At 39.8% G+C, this 21962-nt stretch overlaps 1 protein-coding gene across 1 annotated transcript; it reads left to right on the top strand.

Annotated features, from left to right (window-relative positions):
• The first annotated feature begins 20798 nt into the window (after positions 1 to 20798).
• Positions 20799 to 21962, top strand: LOC135473215 (lysophosphatidic acid receptor 6-like). The gene has a single exon (XM_064753059.1). The coding sequence runs from the start codon at positions 20799 to 20801 to the stop codon at positions 21960 to 21962; it is 1164 nt and encodes a 387-aa protein (XP_064609129.1).

The following is a 21962-nucleotide window of genomic DNA, read 5'->3' as shown; positions in this document are numbered from 1 at the left end:
CTGTAGCTTTATCTCAAAAAGATCGAGAAATTGGCAACTGAAAACAGTTTTAGATTTTCAACGTCTAAAACCGTCGGTAAGCATTTTTGTAATAAACGGAAGCTTCATCTTGACCCTGAGCTTAATTTTTATGGTGAACAGATTAAAATTGTTGGAGAATCGAAAGTTTTACCTTTGGTATTTGATAGTAAAAGAGTTTTTATAACTCATATAAAACTGCTTAAGGCTAAATGTATTAAGGTTCTGGATATTATTAAGGTCGTGTCTAGCACCGATTGGGGTGCTAGACACTAATTATTTTATCACTAATTAAAAGAGGTAAAAATATTATATCCTGTTTGATACGCGGGAAGGTCTGCCAGCAACCTGCAGATGGTCGTTGATTTCCCCCAGGCTGTGTCCAGTTCCTTCCCACCATAATGCTGGCCGCCGTCGTATAAGTGAAATATTCTAGAGTACAGTCTAAAACAGCAATCAAATGAATAAATATATTCTGTTGGATACAGGCTCACATTGGTATAAACAGTCGAAGACAAGGAGGCAAAGGCTGCTCTAAATAAATCCATATCAAAGGTTAAAATCCCGTCAACTTCACGATCGAACTTTCTGAAATAGATTCATCGCCTTTGGCAGGTTGAATGCGACCTTTCCCATAGTGTTGACCCTGGCAAATATTGAAATATTGCCAATGTGGCGTCAAGCTATAATCATTCATTCTGCACTGAGGCTTTACTTATCTTTCAATAACAATCCTGAAAATGTTTCACTCTTGAGTGCCAGTGCGTGACTGTCAGTCGAAGTATACTTGCTGGTCCATCCAGGATTATATTACTTCCAGGATTAAACAGAAAGTGCCCAGAATTCTAACATGTGGTAACCAATTCTTCCAGCCATAAACTTCGCCACGAACAATTTTCCACGTACAAAGTCAAACAACAGTCAAAGAAAAAATAAGCGTTGTCTTAATCAAGCGGCCATACCCATTTCATAATTACCTATAATCATTAGTCTTTCCATGAAAACAACGTCAAATTAAATTCATCACAGGGTTTTAAAAAAAATCATAAATGTTATAATTTAGAAAATACAGTTCAAAGCTAACTTCAACTGTGCCAGACTGTTTAATGTCAAGTTATGATAGCCACTTCGTACGTGGGAAGGTCTGTCAGCAACCTGCCGATGGTCGTTGGTTTCTCCTGGGCGCTGCCCGAGTTCCCCCAACCATTATGCTGGCCGCCGTCGTATAAGTGAAATATTCTTGAGGACGGCGCAAAACACTAATCAAATAAATAAATAAATAAATAAATGATAGCCACTTCAGTCGGCCGAAACCGTGTGCAGTACATTTACACTTCAGGAACATTTCTTGCGAAGAATTAGCTTAATGAAATGAAGTATCAAGGTGGCCCATAGTCTGTAGTGATTTCTTCTCACTAGTTCACAGACACGTCAGCAGTTCTTATCAGGGGAATTGGCTGCCAGTCAAAAGACACTACAATAGTAGACGCCTGACTTCCCGAACACAGAGCTTTGGGAAGCCCCACATTGCTTGGTTTCTAGTCTGGAGAGGCACAGTCTACGTCGTGCGACGATACCCTACATGTACGTAGATTCTATTCAACCATCAGTACATAGCCATGAAGCCGTTTTCTGTTTGAGTGCAAAAAAGACATCAAAAAGGGATATAGTGCAAAGCTCTGCTTGGGCAGTTAGAGGAGTTCGGTACCATAGATATCTATTGTAGAAAATAAGGCGTGTCATGTTTGGAGTGACAAACATCTGCATTCTACACAAATATATCAATTATTTATTGATATCATAAAATATTAATAACATAAATATAGCAAATAATAGGGATTTGTTATCTGGAAAATAACTTTAGTAGTTTACCCTGTAGTTCCCTGTATACTTATACCTGGAGTTAATAACGGTGTATATTGAACATTTACACAGGCAGCATTAACACCCGCTTCCTCGTCCGTTATGATAAAACCGACGTTAACCATTCCGTTTGGTAGTAATGAACAGCCGTGGCCCATAGATCGTTGGCGATCAGCTTGGGAGAAGCCAACACACGACACATCTCTCTCAGAAAATCGCTGACACAAACGGGAAAACGAAAAATCTTATCAGATATACTATTTCCAAAATATGCTATACCCATGTTGCAAGTTCCTTTTTTGTCTTGGAAGCTTCTTTCGACGCACAGTTAATAATATAAACGGTACATTTTACGATCTACAACCGTTCTTCTCATTGTGAAAACGGTGCATATTAACTGATAGTGTTGCTGCAGCACGAAAAACATTGCAATCTGGATGGTTTAATGCTTAACAAGCTATAATGGGCTAAAGCTTACGACTTTTCTGCAAATAAATAAAGCTTGTTTTACTGTTCCAACATAGCAAGTAAGACCATTTCCTGTCCCTAATTAAAGACCTTAATTTTTATTCAATCACGTGATGTTTATAAATAAAGTTTAATAACGTTTTAACACCGACTGCTTTCCTTGCACACAGAGTGGGGCACACCCTGGCAAATAATTCTTATTGCTTCATTGCCTGGAAACCCAATGCATAATAAGCTATATGCCACGGCTAATCGATATCGTCAAACTGAAGATGAGAAATTCATTTGAAAAAGTTGCTTCTCTCAGATAGAAGTATCTGTACATTTTACAGAATATGACTCCTTGAACAAAGATGATGCTTTGCAGAGGGGAAAACCTATCACGTTTGTGTACAAATAAAGAAACTCGTTTTTCGAAGTGTCAGATTTCCCAGAGATTAGGTTTCAAATCCAACATACAAATATTTCTGCAAATGGCAATATTTTCATTAAACGGAAGCTTACTCATATCCATTAAAAGTGTGAATGAAGCATAATGTGAAATGCCACTAAACACTCAAAAATACGGATGAACTACATATACACTCGAATGGGCCTCGAAGGAATGCCCATGTCTCTCGATGATGTAAGAGATAATCTTACATACGATAAGCTATTGTTGTCATAATCGGCTGGTGAAATTATGGTTTCTGGCTTCAAGTCGCTGTCAAAGATGATGCTTTACAGAGAAGGGAGGGGGGGGGGGGCGGTCATATTCTGGGGCAAAGGGTTACATATTACTTATTTGGCAACGAGTTCAACGCTGTAGCGTTAAACTTAAACATTGTTTGTCTGTGTTTTCTCCAGTGATTACGATTTATTTATTTATTTACTTGATGGTCGGTGGAAACCGGGCAGAGCCCGGGGGAAACCCACGACTATGCGCAGGTTGCTGGAAAACCTTCCCACGTACGGCCGGAGCCAGGGTTCACACACACGAGAAAAAAATAATAAAAAAAACAGACAGATGAAAAACAACTTTTTGGTTAATACCTGGTGTATTATTCATTTACAGTGTTTAAAACCATTTTCGACTCAAAAAACTTAAAGAATTAAAACACGCAAAAATACCCTTTGAAGCATTCTTCTTTCACAAAAAATGCATTAAATGTGTATTGGTATTCATGTTGAAATACCGAGGTAACTCAGACGTTGCAAGTTCCACCAGCTAGTTTGAAGAGTTTTTACAGAAATATTTCACCTCTCAATTTGGTTATGATCAAATTTAATGGAATGATTCAAAGCGACATAGCTTTGCATAAGAAATTACAAACATTATATACATGTAGATAAAACCAACTCAAAGGTAACTAAGATTATTATTAGTAAACCTCTGAACAAATCAGTGGCCCTAACATCAATGGAAAAAAATATTACCGGTATTTTACCTGATACATTCATTCAAAAAAGCAGATTTCATGAGAAAAACAATGAACGTCATTCAGTAGCAGCCCATACTCCCACCCCCACCCTCGACGCTGCCTAATTTTATGCTTTTAAACTTATTTAAATTATTCCAAATAAAATTGTTACAACTGACTACATTCAGTAAGCCTTGTGTGTTGTTACCATGGGGGTGTAGGCCTACATGTGTTTGACAAGAACACAGGTCAGACACAGCGTACAAATCATAAATTTACAATCACTGTTGTTTTATTTCTTAATAACTCTTACATGATGATATTCCTATCTATAATTTAGGTGTGTGTATTTACCATCAAAGTATTTTTTCACTAAAGTATTTTAAATTAAATATTGACCTGTTGCCTGAGCATGTGCGTATCGGGACACAAAGTAAAAAATAAATGTGATAACTCTACAATTTACTTTTTTCCAAATAAAAATGTCACAACTGACTACATACAGTATGTCTTGTATGCTGTTCGTGCTATTACCACAGAGATGTAAAAGTGTTTGACAAAAACAGGTCAGATACATTGTAAAAATTATAAATCTACAATCACTGCTGTTTTTAATAACTCGTACATTCATTCATGAAGATGAGCCTCATTGTCATTTAGATTTTGTGTTTAGCGTCAAGTGTTAAATTGTGAATAAACTTTGCTTTTTTTCTCAATAAAATATTTTTAACTGAATTATTTATCTGCTGCATGAACAAGTATACACAGAGGGGAATCACATTAATATAGTAACTTTACAATTCAATTAGCTTTAAAAGATGAATAACTAATTTTCGCTCTAAAAATCTCACATACATGTTTTAAGTTAAAATGTATGTGTACATGAAGCAAATACCAGAGCAGAAACTTCTGAACAATGCTGAAAGAAGGTTAAGAGAAGCCTACTACAGATACATTGTTCGTACATGAAGCAAATACCAGAGCAGAAACTTCTGAACAATGCTGAAAAAAGGTTAAGAGAAGCCTGCTACAGATACATTGTTCGTACATGTAACTTACGTTAATTGTTTGCTCAGAAAAAAAAACATGTGGTGCAGAAGCCGAACTAAAACAATTTCACCGACACGATGCATGGATTAAGCAAATCATGCACAGGCTACAACAATACTTGATCTGTGGCATGTTTAAGAGGTGTTTTATCAACTAACTGCTTTTCACTGATTTTTATGTATCGGTAATTTTTCACACCATGATTTCTCATACAATGACATTAAGGCCCATTGTTACTCAATCTTTGTCCAGAAATAACTCCAGCCAGTTGCCTAGGGTTCATTAAATGAATCAGCTAGTTAGATAGTCCTAAACGTGGCTTTTTTGTGCGTCATAACTTGTGAGTTATTAGCACACGGAGATTTGGATGTTTCTAGTTTTCAAGAAATCTACAAAGTTTACAATCACACACAGCACGGCAAATAAGGCGTTGTTGTTGTTACACGAAGTTTACACTCCGAATCTTTTCGACAAGTCTCAAGCAATTTTAACAGCGATAAACTTTCCACGTGTTAATGTTTTAGCATGTGGTTATTTCCTTTGACTGTCTTTACGACTGATCACCTTTATTGCCATTTTGTTTTGTAATTTTGATGATATGCACTCAACAAAAACTTTCTTTCGCTGGGTCCGGCTTAAGCCCAGACTACCCAGCATTGTTCAACTTTTGTTGACTCAACAGCAAGTTGAATACTGTTGAGGTAAGTTGAGTGTCCCTTCCACACTACAAATCAGATAGGTCAACATTGTCCAACACAGTTGTCGTGTGCTGAGCTTTGTTTTTTCACCAAACTTTCGATAAACTGGAGGGAAAATTTCCATCTTTCTCTCCAGTGCATAAGACACAATGAGTTTCTTTTGTTGCTGTCTTTGTAATCTTTAGAGAGAGTGTTGTACGGGCAAGTATATTTTTCATACTCCTGTATCAACGAAACTGTCTCATTGTGAGCTCAGTTTCTCGCTTTCGACTTTGGTGTCGCCATTTTGCCCAGGTCACGTGTATTAAGGCGGTCACGTTATTTCTACACGCCCCCTGATTGGCTTCTTTCACTCAACTTCACTCAGCTTGTTGACAAAAAATGCACATGCACATTTCCGAGTCAACCGCGTTGGATAGTGTTGAACGAAGTTAAGGAGCCCGTCCAGACTACTCAATACCTCTCAACTTGTTCACACAACTTTAAGTTGACTTGTTGCGTCAACAAAAGTTGAGTGATGTTGGATAGCCTGGACGGGGCTTAACACTGCTACCGATTACCATTGCAAGCTGGCTCAGCAAGTGCAATTAAAGGGCTTGTTCTTTAAGCGCTTAGATTTTAAGCGCTTGTTCTTTAAAGAAAATGTGTATTGGCGGAAATAATATGCTTTCAGATAAACGGCATGTAGCGATCGTAGGTAATTAGCAATGTTGTTCTAAGGGATATAACTCTTAGGTGTCACACAGGAGGGAAACACTGAATGAAACGATCGTTCTAGTTGGTTGATCGAGAGGATGAGACTGGTTGTCCGCCATCTTCCATTAAAAGTTCTATGCCATCTAAATAATTTGTCTCGTCTCGTCTGTGTTACAGGTAAGATTCAGAGGCCATCTGCTCCTCGGTAACACGCCATTTAGTTCTTCTTGTGTTGTAGTTCCTAACTGATCTATAAAAAACTGATACAATACGGTTAGCTTTGAAGATATTTTTGGAAGAATAGTTCATAAATCTAAAAGTGCATGTTCGCTTACTGTTTAGCAAGGCGTTGTTGTTGTTACAAGCTCAAGAGCGTTAAATCCTTGCTAGAATTAGTCTGAGATATAATGGTACACTAGTATGGCAGATTTCATAGTTTCTGATGCATTTGTTTTCATGATACAAGTAACCCTAAGAACTCAGTGTAGTTACGTGTGTAACGCAGTAACTTAATTCAATCAGTGTTCGAACGGATGTACATAAACCCGCTAGTGATTGTAGCGATTCAGGGGAGACATCTCTCAATGATATTCTAATTCAGGGGGAAATACTCTGTCGGGAATTATAATGTGATATCATTGTATACGTTGTATTGAGGCTGGTTGTCCGCCATCTTCCATTACAAGTTCCATGCCATCTAAATAATTTGTCTCGTCTGGTCTGTGTTACAGTCCTACATTGCGCCAGACCATAGGAAGGGCAACATATTGGCGAGCTTGCCAGGATAAGACGAATGTGTGTGAGTCAGCGGTAGTGCGGCAATGGGTTCTGTGGAGACCGAGTTCGAGATTAAGGGTTTATTGTACCAGCAGGCCCAGATGAAGAAATTCTTGATGCAGTTACAAAGTCCATGTCTGCGTATGAAGAGAGACAAACAAAAAGTGGGACTGTAAAAATCAAGAAGGCCGGAGTACACTCAGCACAAGCAGATGGACAAACAACTGGTGATGCAGTAGATAAATGTGGCTGATCTTGTTCGTGACTTAAAAACAAAGGTTATGGCTATGAAAGAAGAACTAGCCAAGCGTCAGACAAAAGGGGGCTGTCAAAATTGCAGAAAATCTGGTGCAGAGAAACATAACCACTGTTTTATTTGTGGATCAGAGAAACATTTCAAGGCTGGATGTAAAGCTAGGAAGCGTTAGGGGAAAGGAAACCGTAGGGGAAACGACAACATGTCACCACAGAGGGGAGCGTGATGACCAGGAATGAATCCCCACCTGGTTGTGTTCAGTGTGGCAAACTGCTGACAATGATGTTGCAGTATACCGGATGTAATTCCGTCGCATACTGTCCAATAGACTGTCAGACAGTACATTGGCGAAGTCATAAACCTGTGTGTTCATCCATTCAACAACTGGAAAAACCACGAGATTGTCTACGGCCAGAACCAACAACCAGAACTCAAGTACAAATGATAAATTTAGTTGGCAACAGGTGTAAAATGCTGTGTACTATAGAGGGCATAAAAACTGAAGTTCTGTGGGACACTGGGGCACAGGTGTGTCTCTTGCCAATTCAGTGGGTTAAAGAACACTTACCTCAACCTGAAATAAAACCTATGGCAGATATTCTTGGAAACAGTAATTTAACAGTATCAGCAGCTAATGGGATCAATATCCCATTCAAGGGTTGGCTCCCAATAAACTTTTGTTTACTAGGAGACAATAGCAGGCAGGAATTTAGTGTCCCCTTCCTGGTGTCCGATGTAAAGGGTATGGGTGAGACTATTATAGGATACAGTGTGATCAAATTCTATATGGACAACAGTAGTGAAAGTGGACTTGACTTTAAGGTTAATTTGATTCAGTCAGGTTTACCCACTGTAGATAAGAGGACATTGACTGCTGTGGTTAACTTAATTAATCAGGAAACAAACACAGAATTGGGCTTTGTAACTACAGGTAGAAAAAGCTACCAGCCCGAGAGACTGTTGTAATGAAATGTTTCACAAGAGCCAGAGTCGATGATCATTCAGATGTAATGTTTGAGCAAAATGTGGAGCATTTGTGGCCTGAAGGTGTAGAGGTCCATGGTTCATTGGTGACTGTTAACAGAGGGACCAGAGTGGCTGTTCATGTAGTTGTAACAAATGGGTTAACACAGGAAGTTAGAATTCAGGGTGGTTGCCATGGTGGCACATTGCATCAAATTCAAACTGTCATTCCCATAAATGTTGTAAAGTATGTAGAAACATCAGAGTCAGATGTTACACATAATCATGGAAAGGGACTGTGGCATCCGCAAACTGACTTAACAAACAGTTGTCTAACAGAAGAACAGAAATGTAAAGTCACGCAAATGTTGTATGAAGAATCCTCCGTGTTTGCAAAGGATGAAAATGACAGTGGCCTTGCCCCAGACCTGCAGTTAGACATTAAGTTAACAGATGATTCACCAGTTCAGCAGAACTACATATCCGTTCCATTTCCTCTCTACCAGGAAGTCAAAGACAATTTAATAACGCTGATCAAGAATGAGTGAGTAAGGAAAAGTAAATAACAGTTTTCGAATGGTTTGCGTCCGGGAAAAGGACGACTCTCTAGACTACCGGAAGCTAAATCGGAAGGCTGTTCCGCCGAGGCTGCCAATTCCAAGAATTCAGGATGCCTTGAACACTTTAGGCGGGAAATGCTGGTTTTCGATACTGGATCAAGGGAAGGCCTACCATCACGGGTTTGTGAAGGAAGAGTGTCGGCGCATGACAGGATTCATTAGTCCTCGGTGACTGTACGAATGGAACAGATTTCCCTTCGGCCTTTCTGGTTGGCCAGGCGTCTTTCAATCCTTAATGGAGGAAATCCTTAGTGACATGCGGGACAAGATCTCTGTTCATTACTCAGCGATACCTTTGACGACTACCTTCAGCACACTAGACAAGTTCTTTGCTGGCTCAGGGACAGAGAAATAAAACTGATACCAAAGAAGTGTGAGATTTTTCGAGAAGAGGTTCGATATTTTGGTCACCTGGTGTCAAGGGATGGCTATCGGATGTACCGGGCTGAGAAAGAGCCTGTGCGAAAACTCAAAGACACTCCTCCACACACGGTAGGACAGCTGAGGCAGATGTTAGGCTTATCAGATTTTTTTCTGGACGAGCAAAAGTGCTGTATGATCTCTAGAAAAGGAAGGATTCCCCTCAGAAGCCAAAATTGCGTAAAAAGTCCAAATACGCCCAAGTAAATCCTACACAAACTGTCCAGTTGACTGCTGAACATCAAGAAACACTAGATGAACTGGTTGATGATCTGCTGTCCGAACGTGTCATGGTGTACCCAGATTTTGGTAAGAAGTTCATTCTTCATGTAGATGCAGCACCAAAGGGCTTAGGAGCTGTGTTGTACCAAACGAGGGACAATGGTCAGTTCGCTGTGGTTGCATATGGGTCGAGGACATTAACTCCTACAGAAGTATTACCTGCATTCGGGGAAGTAATTCGGAGTTCCTAGCTCTCAAATGGGCGATCTGCGAGAGATTTCGTGATTACCTATATTGCTCTCCTGGATTTGAGGTTTATAGTGACAACCACCCATTGACTGGACAGTACACGGCACAGATGGGTTGCCGAATTGTCGGACTTCGAATTCACAATAAGGTACAAACCAGGTAACACAAACTGTGATGTCGATGGGCTTTCAAGGATGCCAGTTGATATCAATGGAGCCAGGAAACAGCACCCAGAGGTCATCGCCCACAGTGTCTTGCAAGCTATCATTAGTGGTGTAAATACTACAATCCGTCCGGACAATGCTCTAAACAGGCACATTTCTTTTACTTGTCAGCTATAACTATTAGTCATTGAGAGGCTTGTTTTTGTGTCCTGTGTTGTGTTTCGTAATGTTTATATCTTGTTTTCGAACGGTAAAAAGGCTTCTGATCTCATAAATATTCATGACTATGAAAAAGCCAGCGAAACTCGTTTCTTAATGATCCGGACGTGTTTAAGCGACTTAAAAAGTGAAAATTTTGTGTTGTGTGAGAAAAAGATAATTCAATTCGAGTCCCTGTGTTACAATGAGTATCACTCTCGTCTATTAATTTTCAGAATCACTCGCCAGAGGCTTGTGATTCTGAAAGTTAACAGTCATATCCATCGTAACACAGGGTCTCTCGTTGTAGAATCTCTATTTATTATTTATACATCAATGAAATCCCAGTATATCCACTGAAATGATATTTTCACTAGTTACATATCACTTTTGTTATTACATTTTGCTATTACACTGCTGGAGACCTTCACCCATGACCCACAGTTGACCTTGCTGCAACTACTTTTGTACATGCCGTCTGCTACATTCATTGTGTCACTTCATGCAGTCAGCAGGTGATATCTCAGGGCCGTGAAATCTTCGCGGACCGCATCACAAGGCCGTGCACTTCCGCGCAATATATAGTTCGTCAAAAAAAAAAAACACGTAGGAATTCTTCGTGTGCTTAATTGACGTAAGTACCTATATTGCATTAGCATTAGGCACCTTTGTAGAACGTATAATTACTTAGAAACAGCGTTAAAAACTGTGAAAAGGTTTTGTTAGCGCGGTGCTGATAAACAGATAAACTAATACGCATTTATATACATGTAGAGAAAATTTCAGGATATAAATAATAAATAGAATATTGCACAGTGAAAGTTGAATACCATAAACATTGTTCTAAAAGGTGAGTGAGTGAGTGAGTGAGTGCTTGGGGTCTAACGTCGTACTCAACAATTTTTCAGTCATATGACGACGAAGGAATCCTTAGGGTGCATGTACGTGTAATGTGCCTCCTTGTAGCAGGACGGATTTCCACCGCTCTTTTATCTAGTGCTGCTTCACTGAGACGACTTACCGAAGGCAAGTAAGCCGCCCCGCCCGAGCCATTATACTGATACGGGTCACCCAGTCGTTGCACTATCCCCTTCATGCTGAACGCCAAGGGAGGAAGTTACAACTTCCTCTTTTAAAGCTTTAGGTGTGACTCGATTAAGGATTGATCCTGGATCTACCGGTCCCGAAGCGGACTCAAAGGTGATATCATATCAAATGATATCATATCAAATGTTATCATTTCCACCTCTCACTCGAACAATACTTATGGTATTCAACCTTCACTGCGCAATATCCTCTATATAACCACGTAAATCAAAAAAGGAAACTATTTTTTCACAATGATGTTTTGTTGTTCTTTTTTTTCAGTCTACTAAGTTGCTTCTTCTTCCTCATATTCCTCTTCTGCAAAAGTCTGATTACCAGCATCGCTAAACCCCACCGCACAGGTGTAATTTGCTGTCAGTCGCTGTTCTCCACAACACATTTAGTGTGAATCACGACTATGGGGACAAAAAAAGGCATTAAAAATTAATAATATTCTCACAAGGCTTTCATATTGAAACATTGTACAAAAGACTAAAGAACATAATTCTAAAGCAAAGAGGTAAAATATTTTTGCCCTGGACTGACCATTGGGCATTCATCACCCATGTCACACTTTAAAATCTTACCCTATATCTGCATACAGCCTGTAATGCTGCGTGTATATGATCTACTTCGCCAAGGTTTACCATGTCTAGAGCAAAAAGAGCTATAAATAACCAGATGTTATATGTAAACGATAGAGTTAAAGTTCATGTGTGTATAGAGGTTTTTACATATTACATAAATTAGCCATGGGTCTGCATCTGTCTTCTGGCTCTTGAAGGCGCAGGTTATTAGTTACCTGGTTCTCTTCTGATTACGTCTAAGACGAACAGTCCTATGTACGTATACCTGGGGTTTGTTATCTAACAATTAAACAAGCAGCATTAACACCCGCTTGCTCGTCCGTAATGACAAATCCGCTAATAACCTTTCCGTTTGGCAGTAACGAACAGCCGTGGCCCATAGATCACTGACGATCAGCTTGGGAGAAGCCAAAACACGACACATCTCTCTCAGTGTTAATTTCGCAAAATGATTACAGAAAGAGTAAAATTAAAACTTACAATCAGCTATGTTGCAAGGGTTTTTTTCTCTCAGAAGGTACATTCAACACTGAGTTAAAAACATAAACCGTGCATTTTAGAATCTATAGCTTTTGTGACGGTGAAAACATTGCATACTAATTGATGGTGTTACTGCCACTGGAAAAACATGCAATCTGGATGGTTTATGGTGTAACACGCTATAATGAGCTCTAGCGTGCAACTTCTCTTCACATAAATATCGCTTTTTTTACTGTTCTAGCAGAGCAATAAAAACTATTTCCTGACACTAATTGGCGGATTTTATGAAACTGCGTCTTTTTATAAGTAAAGTTGAATAATGTATCCAAAGTCGCTGCTTTTCTTGCACGCAATGCGAGAGGTACGAAGACAAATATCGTGCTTCGTTGTCTGAAATCTCGTCGCTCGTCGACAATGTAGGGCTTTCCTTGCCTTCAGTTACAAATGAGTATTGGTGATTCAGCAGCTAACAACAACATCACGTGGGAAGACCTCTCGTAACATCGTTTTGAGACAATTAAATGGCAAACCCTTGCAAACTGGAACGAAAATGACTGTCTAGCAGTTCAAATAAGTCAACTATTTTCTCTAAGCGAAACCAGGGTCTCTAGCTGGGGCCTGTGCTCTTCTTCACACCATGTAAGTCGTGACAGCGGCAAAATACCGTTGAAAGTTTGCTTAGTATCTGTATTAATTCAAGACCGGAGGATATTGCACAGTGAAGGTTGAATACCATAAATATTGTTCAAGTGAGAGGTGGAAATGATAACATTTGATATGATATCATTTCTACCTTCCACGAGAACAATATTTATGGTATTCAACCTTCACTTTGCAGTATTCTATTTATTATTTATATCCTGACATTTTCTCTGCATGTATATAAATGCGTATCAGTTTATCTGTTACATCCGTGAGCAATGTGCCATCTTCGTCGTATTTCTGATTCTATTCGTATGTGCTGTTATTTCGTTCACGTCCGCGCTTACAAAACTTTTTTACAGTTTTAAACGCTGTCTGTAAGTAATCATACATTCTACAAAGGTGCTTAATGCTAATGAAATATAGGTATTTACGTAAATTAAGTACATGAAGAATTTCTACCTGTTTTTTGGTGAACCATATATTGCGCGGAAGTGCACGGCCTTGTAATGCAGTCCAGGAAAATTTCAAGGTCTCCAACAGTGTAATAGCAAAATGTAATAACAAAAGTTATATCTAGCCGGTGAAGATATCCTTTTTATCAGTGAAGGAAAAACTGGGATTTCACTAATGTATAAATAATGAAAAGTTATACTTAATGCTCTTCATCGTGATAATTCGGGCTCGTGAAAATATTGATCATCTCGACGAAATATCAGGCCGTATACCCATGCAGTACGCTGGTATAATATTTATAGCTCATGCAAGACCACACACGAGAACATAATCAATTGTTAATACTCTCACCGAGGCCCCCAGAACAACGGAAGAGATCGTTTACTGTCACCGAGGCCCCGTGACAACGGAAGAGATCGTTTACTATCACCGAGGCCCTGAGAACATCGGAAGAGATCGTTTACTTCACAGATGCCCGGAGAACAACCGAAGAGATCATTTACTGTCACAGAGGCCCCGAGCGCACAGGAAGACATCGTTTACTATCACCGAGGCCCTGAGACAACGGAAGAGATCGTTTACTATCACCGAGGCCCCGAGAACAACGGAAGCGGTCGTTTACTTCAAAGACGCCCGGAGAACAACCGAAGAGATCATTTACTATCACAGAGGCCCCGAGCGCAAAGGAAGACATCGTTTACTGTCACAGAGGCCCCGAGAACAACGGAAGAGATCGTTTACTATCACCGAGGTCCCGAGAGCAACGGAAAAGATCGTTTACTTCAAAGACGCCCGAGGTCCCGAGAGCAACGGAAAAGATCGTTTCCTTCAAAGACGCCCGGAGAACAACCGAAGAGATCATTTACTGTCACATAGGCCCCGAGACAAAATATCGTTTACTATCACCGAGGCCTTGATAAAAAGATATGCAAAGAGATTTGGCCTGGAAGATTTATAACTCGTCCTGGAGCAGGATCCATTTGGTAAATATGGACAGAGTGTTCAGGATGTCCCGGGATCCCGCTTAACCCGCGGATAGGTGCTGTAGAACAGTTGCAATAAGTGAGCTACTAAAATACATAATTTTGTATTCGAACTGAACTTTATCCATAGACTACGGCATTCATCATGTGTTATATATTATTCCTAACATACTACTTGGCTACTGATGTTTAGGTTGTTTTGGAAATGGGTTTTGCGATTATTGACTATAACTTGGCCAGAAATCCATATTAGCTAATCCAAAGGAATTTTCTGTATTTATCAAGAATAGCTAAAATTATTTCATTTTAATAAATATTAAGCTCTTACATGTCTTGAAGTCGTTCTAAAAGTTTCAAAAGTTAAGATGTGAACTTTAGGATTTTTTCTTCCCGATTTTGAACGACTACACTAGGCTGATATTTTGTGAAAGGTAATTATTTGTGCTATTTTGAAATGATAGCTAACATTCGTTTGAACTTACACTGAACAGCCTCTTTAACGCTTACATTTGAGTACATTTGAGCATAGCCAGTAATCGGAATCAAATGGGTTGATTAATGGCTGATTAGGTGAGTATAGGCTAAGTTTCAAACCAGCTTGTACATGTATGTCTAATCTCTTGCTGAAGATAACCTTTCTGGATATTACTACAATCTTTCCGCAAAGTAAATGGATGTTACTGCCATCTCAGTCATGATGGCACAATCCAGAGCAAACGTGCTTGATTGGCCAAAATTGGATTGATCTCGTCTACCCACTTCATCGCTGTAATTTCAACGATTTTCCTATTTTAAATCACATAGCTTGACTTAACGTATTGGAAAAAATGTAAAGTGATTCGTTAGGGAGATTACACAAACAAGCTGCTTTCGATTGAGATACGCCCTCATGGGGCGTTGATTCATCCCAATCTGTAATTCTGGGATTAAGGATGCGTCGCAATGAAATGCCGTCATTTCCGGTGCCCAGTCATCCCTCATTAGTTTATTGACCTGCTCAGTCTTCTCTAGCCTATTATACACATGTAGGTGAAAGTAAGAAGCATACTGACAAGCCACAGAAGTCTAATTCAGTTCTCTTCAGCATTCGGTCCCTGCAGTGAAATTGTCTTGACTTGCGGAGTAGTCTCCCTTTAAACACCGAGAACTGCTGTCCTGAAAAGACTAAGTATTGACATGGACGACACAACATTCCAATGATTCTGAACATGTGAGATTTACTAAATTGTAACTTACATACGTGCATTTTTCCCCCTAATTCTGCTTAAGCCATGGTGCTAAGGGGTGTTTACTTTTTACGCATATACATGAAGTTAACAGTTGAAATAAAACCTACACTGTGTTAAATTGACAAGATCCCGGATTTCACTGGTAGGCGTACATGTACCACGCGTCACCAATTGCCAACTATCCCACCGTTGTCGATGCTCTGGTTTTACTCTCAGTGCTGCAGTAGATGCATTGAGACTTTTACGATTAAGGATACGGTTCCATTTTGTCTTTCTATGACAGAATTAATTCTTTGAGAGATTAACTTAATGTATTGAGGGTCAGGTTCCATTTTGTCTTTCTGTGACAGAATTAATTGAAAGATTAACTAAATGTATTGGTCAGTTTATATTTGTAGTACCTCTAGGAAAGATGTGTTTATTTATTGACATCATCCTCTGCCTACTACTTGCTGAACCCTGGTGACGACGACGCCGGTTAAGTGGAGTTAGACAGAATCATGAAGCACAGCGCCAGAGATTCTGGGCGCTCTGTCTATATTTAAGTACAAGAAAATTATTCTCATTGTAAAACATGACAAACTTTGGGTGAAGGCGTTTGACGAAATCACCTTGACACACTAGTTTTTGCAGTAATAACTGTTGAGATGGATTGAAATCCTCACATAACACGCAGGATCTAACAAATGCTACCAGCCGAGATATGTACACGCCAAATGCCGAACCCTTCATTATATTGCTGGCCAAGTAAGGACAATTTACAATGACAAAGTTCAAACTATTTCTCTTGTCGTAAAGTCCGGATGATTGTAATATTTATTCGGCAAGTACTATTTGCGAGAGCAAGTAAATGTCGGACAGATAGTGGTACTTGTCTGGCTATTGTAACATGGTCTATTCTATTACGTAATGCAACACCACGTCATCTGCCAATTTCATCGGTAGGTGGTCATCAGAAGTTCATTGAGAGGTATGGTTGTAACCTAAACTCATGATTAAATACAACATAGGAATAGCCTGTGTAAGACATTTTCTCCTACGAATTCTACGTTTGCTTGAATTGATCTTCATGTCTTAATTTAAGAAAAATGACACACCCACTTTTTATTAAACTTTTCGTGTATGGGAAGGTCTGCCAAAAACCTGCAGATGGTCATAAATTTTCCCCGGGCAAAACCCGGTTTCCTCGCACCATAATGCTGGCCGCCGTCGTAGAAATGAAATATTCTTGAAGAAGGTGTAAAACAATAATCAAATAAATAAATAGGTAAATTTATCGTCTCATAATGCCAGATTAATCTTTTCACTTTTCATCATTTCTCATTATTCAAGACAAAAAAGCCCCATGGTTTATAAAAATGGATTAGATATATTTCAGCCAGCGAGTAGAAGTGACCTCAATAGAATGAATACAGCTTAGCTGAGTCGCATACAGTTTTCTTGTTCTTCCGTGTACAAGATTCAGCCAAAGCGATACTAATGCTATGTGGGAAAATACCGAGCTCGCATTACACGTTGTAAATATAGATCCAGATAAGACGTACTGTATGGAGAGTCTATGGTTTCCTTTAAATCCAGGAAAGGTGGACGTATATCTTTCACAGCATTTGCTCTACATGGATTGTTTAAAGCCAGCAGAGGATTATTCCTAAATAGTTTCTGTACATAGTCGTATTCTTACGAGAACGGGTATAGGACAGTAAGAAGGGCGCACAAATTTTATCCATCGGAATAACTGTACACTGTTACCAAAGGTTTCCCCAAATTTCACATTAGATGTTATTAATGAGAAATTCAAGCAACTCTTTGAACAACGAAATATGCCATGAATGGTAACCCTTGTACCGAGTGCGACTGAAGAAGGATTTTTGCCTTTGAGGTTAATGTAGCGCTCACCATTTATATTAAACACCAGTACAATTAGTGGTGAAATTCTATCAATCAAATCTGTATGAGGAATAGTAGTATAGAGTGTGGAGAAAACCCAAGTAGAGATGTCATACTGTGCGTGTATTTCAGCGTCTAGTTCTTCAGTGTCTGTGAGACGTTTGGAGTTTTCAGAATCCACATACAGCTGAAGCCTGGATGTTTTGCAAATTGCACAACAGTATTTTTTCCAAAATGACCAGTTTAATAGTAGTAGATACAAGTTTGGTGGTAGAGCTTCTTAACTCCACAATAAAGTGTGGATAGATGTACGCTCATGCTTCAGTGGCGACAGCACTTTGGCGGCTTGGACTTGCCATGTCACAAGGGCACACATTATATGTGCACGCATCTAATGCCTCCTTATCGTATAATTGAAAAATTGTTTAGTACGACGTAAAACAACAATATTCATTCAATAGTTCCTCCATTGACAAAGGACTGGTGTTGTTTTAAATTGTTCCAGAACAGTTGCAGTCATATTAAGCTCCTCAACAAGAGCCTGATAGTAATAATTCTGGCGGACAAATCTAATATTATTTGTAGCTTTCTCCGCAGGAACAATTACGTATTTTCTCTGCAGTTCATCAAGTATCTTTCCCTCGGTGGATAACTTTGAAAACCTGTTTAACTGCCCCTTGAGCAGTAGTATTGATATGGTGGAATGCATACACAGTTTTTTTTATATTTAATAGCTCAAGCCAAGTGTTAAGGACTGAAGCTTTTTCCTTCTAACTTTTCCAAGCGCCGAAAGGACAATTTTCTTTTAGCTCTCATCCTTTTTTTTTTTGACTCTCTGTACTTCGGGCCTCTCACAAGCAGACTTTGTAGCTCCTCATTATTTACAGCATTAAGGTTACATGTTTACATCTGACAATTCATAGTAATCTACTAGAAATATAATCAGACATCTCAAAATCTTTAGCTCTTTTCGCGTAATTAAATATCTTGGAAGTGATCGGTTTAGAACATTGGCATGTCTCACGTATATTGAAATAATTCGGCACGAATTTGGGAACCTCTGGATTATTTACTATACATGGAATATTTATTAAATCAGAACCCTTGTAAAGACACTACACGTATAGGAGCTGTCTAATATTAGCAGTGTGAACTGTTCTGGCCGATTTATAAGTTTTAAGTCGAAAATGTGATATGTCTTGACACATACGGATCAAAAATGGCGGTATTGTAAGTGTAGAAGCCCATGTTACTTTTGTAACCACTTTTGTAAACAACTTTTGTAATCGCTTTAATCGATTTAATATTTAATAGGCAGTGCATATAATACTGTACATACAGCATACATTAGTTGTTTACACAAACCTACCAGGTAGCTGACAGTTATATTGCTATAAATCGACAACTTAATAAACTTCCTTGTCGTGGGTTTTCCCCCGTGCTCTGCCCGGTTTTCTCCTACCATAATGTTGGCCCCGTCGTAGAAGTGAAATAATCTTGAGTTCGGCGTAAAACACCAATCAAAAAAATAAATAATAACATTACACTTCCTCCTACAACGTCTCCGTTGACTTTCTTTATCATTCAGAATGCTGGGTTGTCATCAATTTTAACAAACAATCAACATTACCAGGCCTCAGGGATGCTCGATACAACAGCCGAATTCCGGTTTAGACAGGGAAACAAAGTCGGAAGACTATAGTATAGAGAGTAAAACCAGAGAAGTGACGACAGTGGGACAACAAAACTATCAACTACCAAAAAGACCGTAACGATCAGAGACCCTAGACATGCTAGATGGGCTGTGAATTTATTATAGTTAGACTTCTATTCTAACTGTTAGAATTTTATTCCAAATGTAAATGCTTAAAAAGTAGCAACTTATACATCCCCTAGAGCATCACGGCGTCAGCAGAATTAGAAATTAAAATAGGATAAAAAATTCAGCAATGTTAATTGCCATTTATTAAGCGTCACTGATATAAAATTCCATGTATATAAAATACTGCCCTGTTATCACATTTAGTAATAGTAACGTGATGAAGCACAGCTTTTCAAATGTGCGAACCCATGGTATGGCGTGTTCATGACTCATGGGAATAACCGGACTATGTTTCATCAAATGTTCATGTAAATGTTTAAAAAGTAGCAGATTAGGCCTTTCCTATCCGAAACTGGGGCCTTAGACTAGTTGTCTTCCTGCACTGCCATAAAGCATTCCCTGTTAGAGACCGTTGTCCTTTATGCACTGTAGACCGTTCTCTGTCAGCAACAGGAACGACTATAGCATAGAGACAATACTAGAGGACCGGCGACAGTGTGATAATTGGCAAATGTTCCCACGAAACCGGGTGAAATTTGACCTCTTGTCAGTTTACCTCAGTTATGTTTTTTATTCTTAATGTTCCCGTAAATTCTCAAAAAGTAACACCGTGGCTTAAGCAGAATTTGTTGCTTTTTTAATGCAGTGATGTTAACTGCAATGTTTGAGACGTCACTAATCTAGGAGTGCTCAAGGTCCTGCATTTTCCCCACACTTAGTCACCATTTAAATGAAAACACTGCCAAAAGGCCCGAACTCGGCGCCAGAACTCTTACTCTACCAGCAGAATCTTGGTTTATTCAGTATATGTATGTATGTATGCTTGGGGTTTAAGGTTTCATTCATATGGCGACGGTGAGTGTGTGTACATGTACTGTGTCTCCTTATGGCAGAGCAAGCCCATGCCGCCAATGTGCCGCCGTCACTGAAGTATCATGCCGAAGACACCAGACATGACACCCCACCCAGCCAGATTATACTGACACCGCGATGAGAGGGTCTCTCCAAGGCGCTGAGACACCCTCTGGCTAAACCTATGTCTTTTGGCGCTTACAGTCCAACAATAAGCAAAGTATAGTCATTCGGCACTCATTGGCCAGGTGTCATCGCAAGAATACGCATGCATATGTGAGTGAATTTGACCTCAGTAAGTTCGTATACTAAACTAGATTCACAATGCTTCACACTGCTATGACATACATTGAACATGTCCAACACCTGTCCTGCTACTCGCACTACAATGAGAGTGAAAGTGTTGTTTAAAAGTCAAAGGTTAATAAACAAGGTCAACAGACCAATAGCTGGATGTTTCCCGCGACGATCAACTCAGCTGTCGACACCTGAGCTTTGAACGGGCATAAGTGCTGTTGTTGTCACTACAACACTGACGTACATTGATGGAACAGGTGGCATCCCGCTAAACAAACAAACAAAATAGGCTAGAGGCAAAGCAAGGCTATTCCCTGGGGTCAGTATATGGTAAGTGGGCTAGGTGGGACATGAACGGGGAAACATCAGTTTAAATCTAACCAATATTTGGAACGGAAAGATTTTAGAAGACAAGATGGAAGAGGGCGAGACGTGTCAGGAGTACAATCTGAGTTATCTTATGCAACATAACAATGTTTCATTCACTCGCACCCCGACCTTTGCGCCTTGCTTGGCGCTGGTATTGGTAGCCGTTCTGGGACTTTTCGGCAATCTTCTCGCTTGCTTTGTCACCAGTACCAAAAAGTTCAAGCAGCTGTCGTTTTCCGTGTATATTCAGGCACTCGCAAAGGCGGACACCCTAACATTGTTTCTGTCCGCAGCGCCGTTTTTTCTGGAATGGCTGTACGAAAACAGTGCTCGCACGGTATTTGGAGTTGCCGGGTACCTCTCTCTTCATTTTATTTCGCACACAGCTCAGATGGCGTCCTCTTGGTTGATAGTGGCAATTTCTGTGGACAGATTCATCGTAGTTGTTCACCCGCTTAAGCGCAGTCAATTGTGCACCCGCAGGCGAGCAGCATGGACGTCCTTCGGCATCCTGTTGACATCAGCCTGTTTAATAGCGGCAGAAATCCTAGTAGCTGTGCTACACGAAACAGATGCTTGTTTACAAAACTTTTCGGAATTGAGTGAGTTTAGCGCGATGACCAAAATGCGGAGGCTCGTGGTCACACTCATTGTTCCTGGAGCTTTAGCGCTTGGGCTAAACATCAAAGTTCTGCACGTCATAAGAAAAATGCGCAAATTCCGAAAACAGTTGTCGGAGGATCGAATTAATCACACCAGGCACAAAAACGGCCAAGAGAAGATAACTCGAGCTCTGACAATCTTGAGTGCCTTGTCCGCCATTTTGTTTATTCCTGTGATTGTGCTTGACATCATGGACGCTGTACATATGGAACGCCACCTACAAGAAGACGCGTCCACAGAAGCCATCGTTAGCCGCTGGTGCATTGCGGAGCTAATTTACATAACTGATATATCACTTCATTTTTACACTCTGATAGGCATTCTCTACGGTTACACCCTCAAGTGTCTGACACAAGCGTCCTTGCTCAAAAGTCGCTTCATAGGCTGGAAACCCAACGCTCCTCCCATCAACCCTACAACATGTAAGTGCTACAACGTACAGCTTGAGACATATAACAACAACAACAACTCACCATCGGCATCTCCGCGATACCAGAAAAGGGCAAGTACAGAAATGCAACAGTTGTCTTTAAGTACTCTCACGTAA

Source organism: Liolophura sinensis, chromosome 8 (assembly GCF_032854445.1).
Source record: "Liolophura sinensis isolate JHLJ2023 chromosome 8, CUHK_Ljap_v2, whole genome shotgun sequence".
In the NCBI taxonomy this organism is placed as follows: domain Eukaryota; kingdom Metazoa; phylum Mollusca; class Polyplacophora; order Chitonida; family Chitonidae; genus Liolophura; species Liolophura sinensis.
Note: the sequence above shows the minus strand (reverse complement) of the source record. Positions and strands in the feature narration are given on the sequence as shown.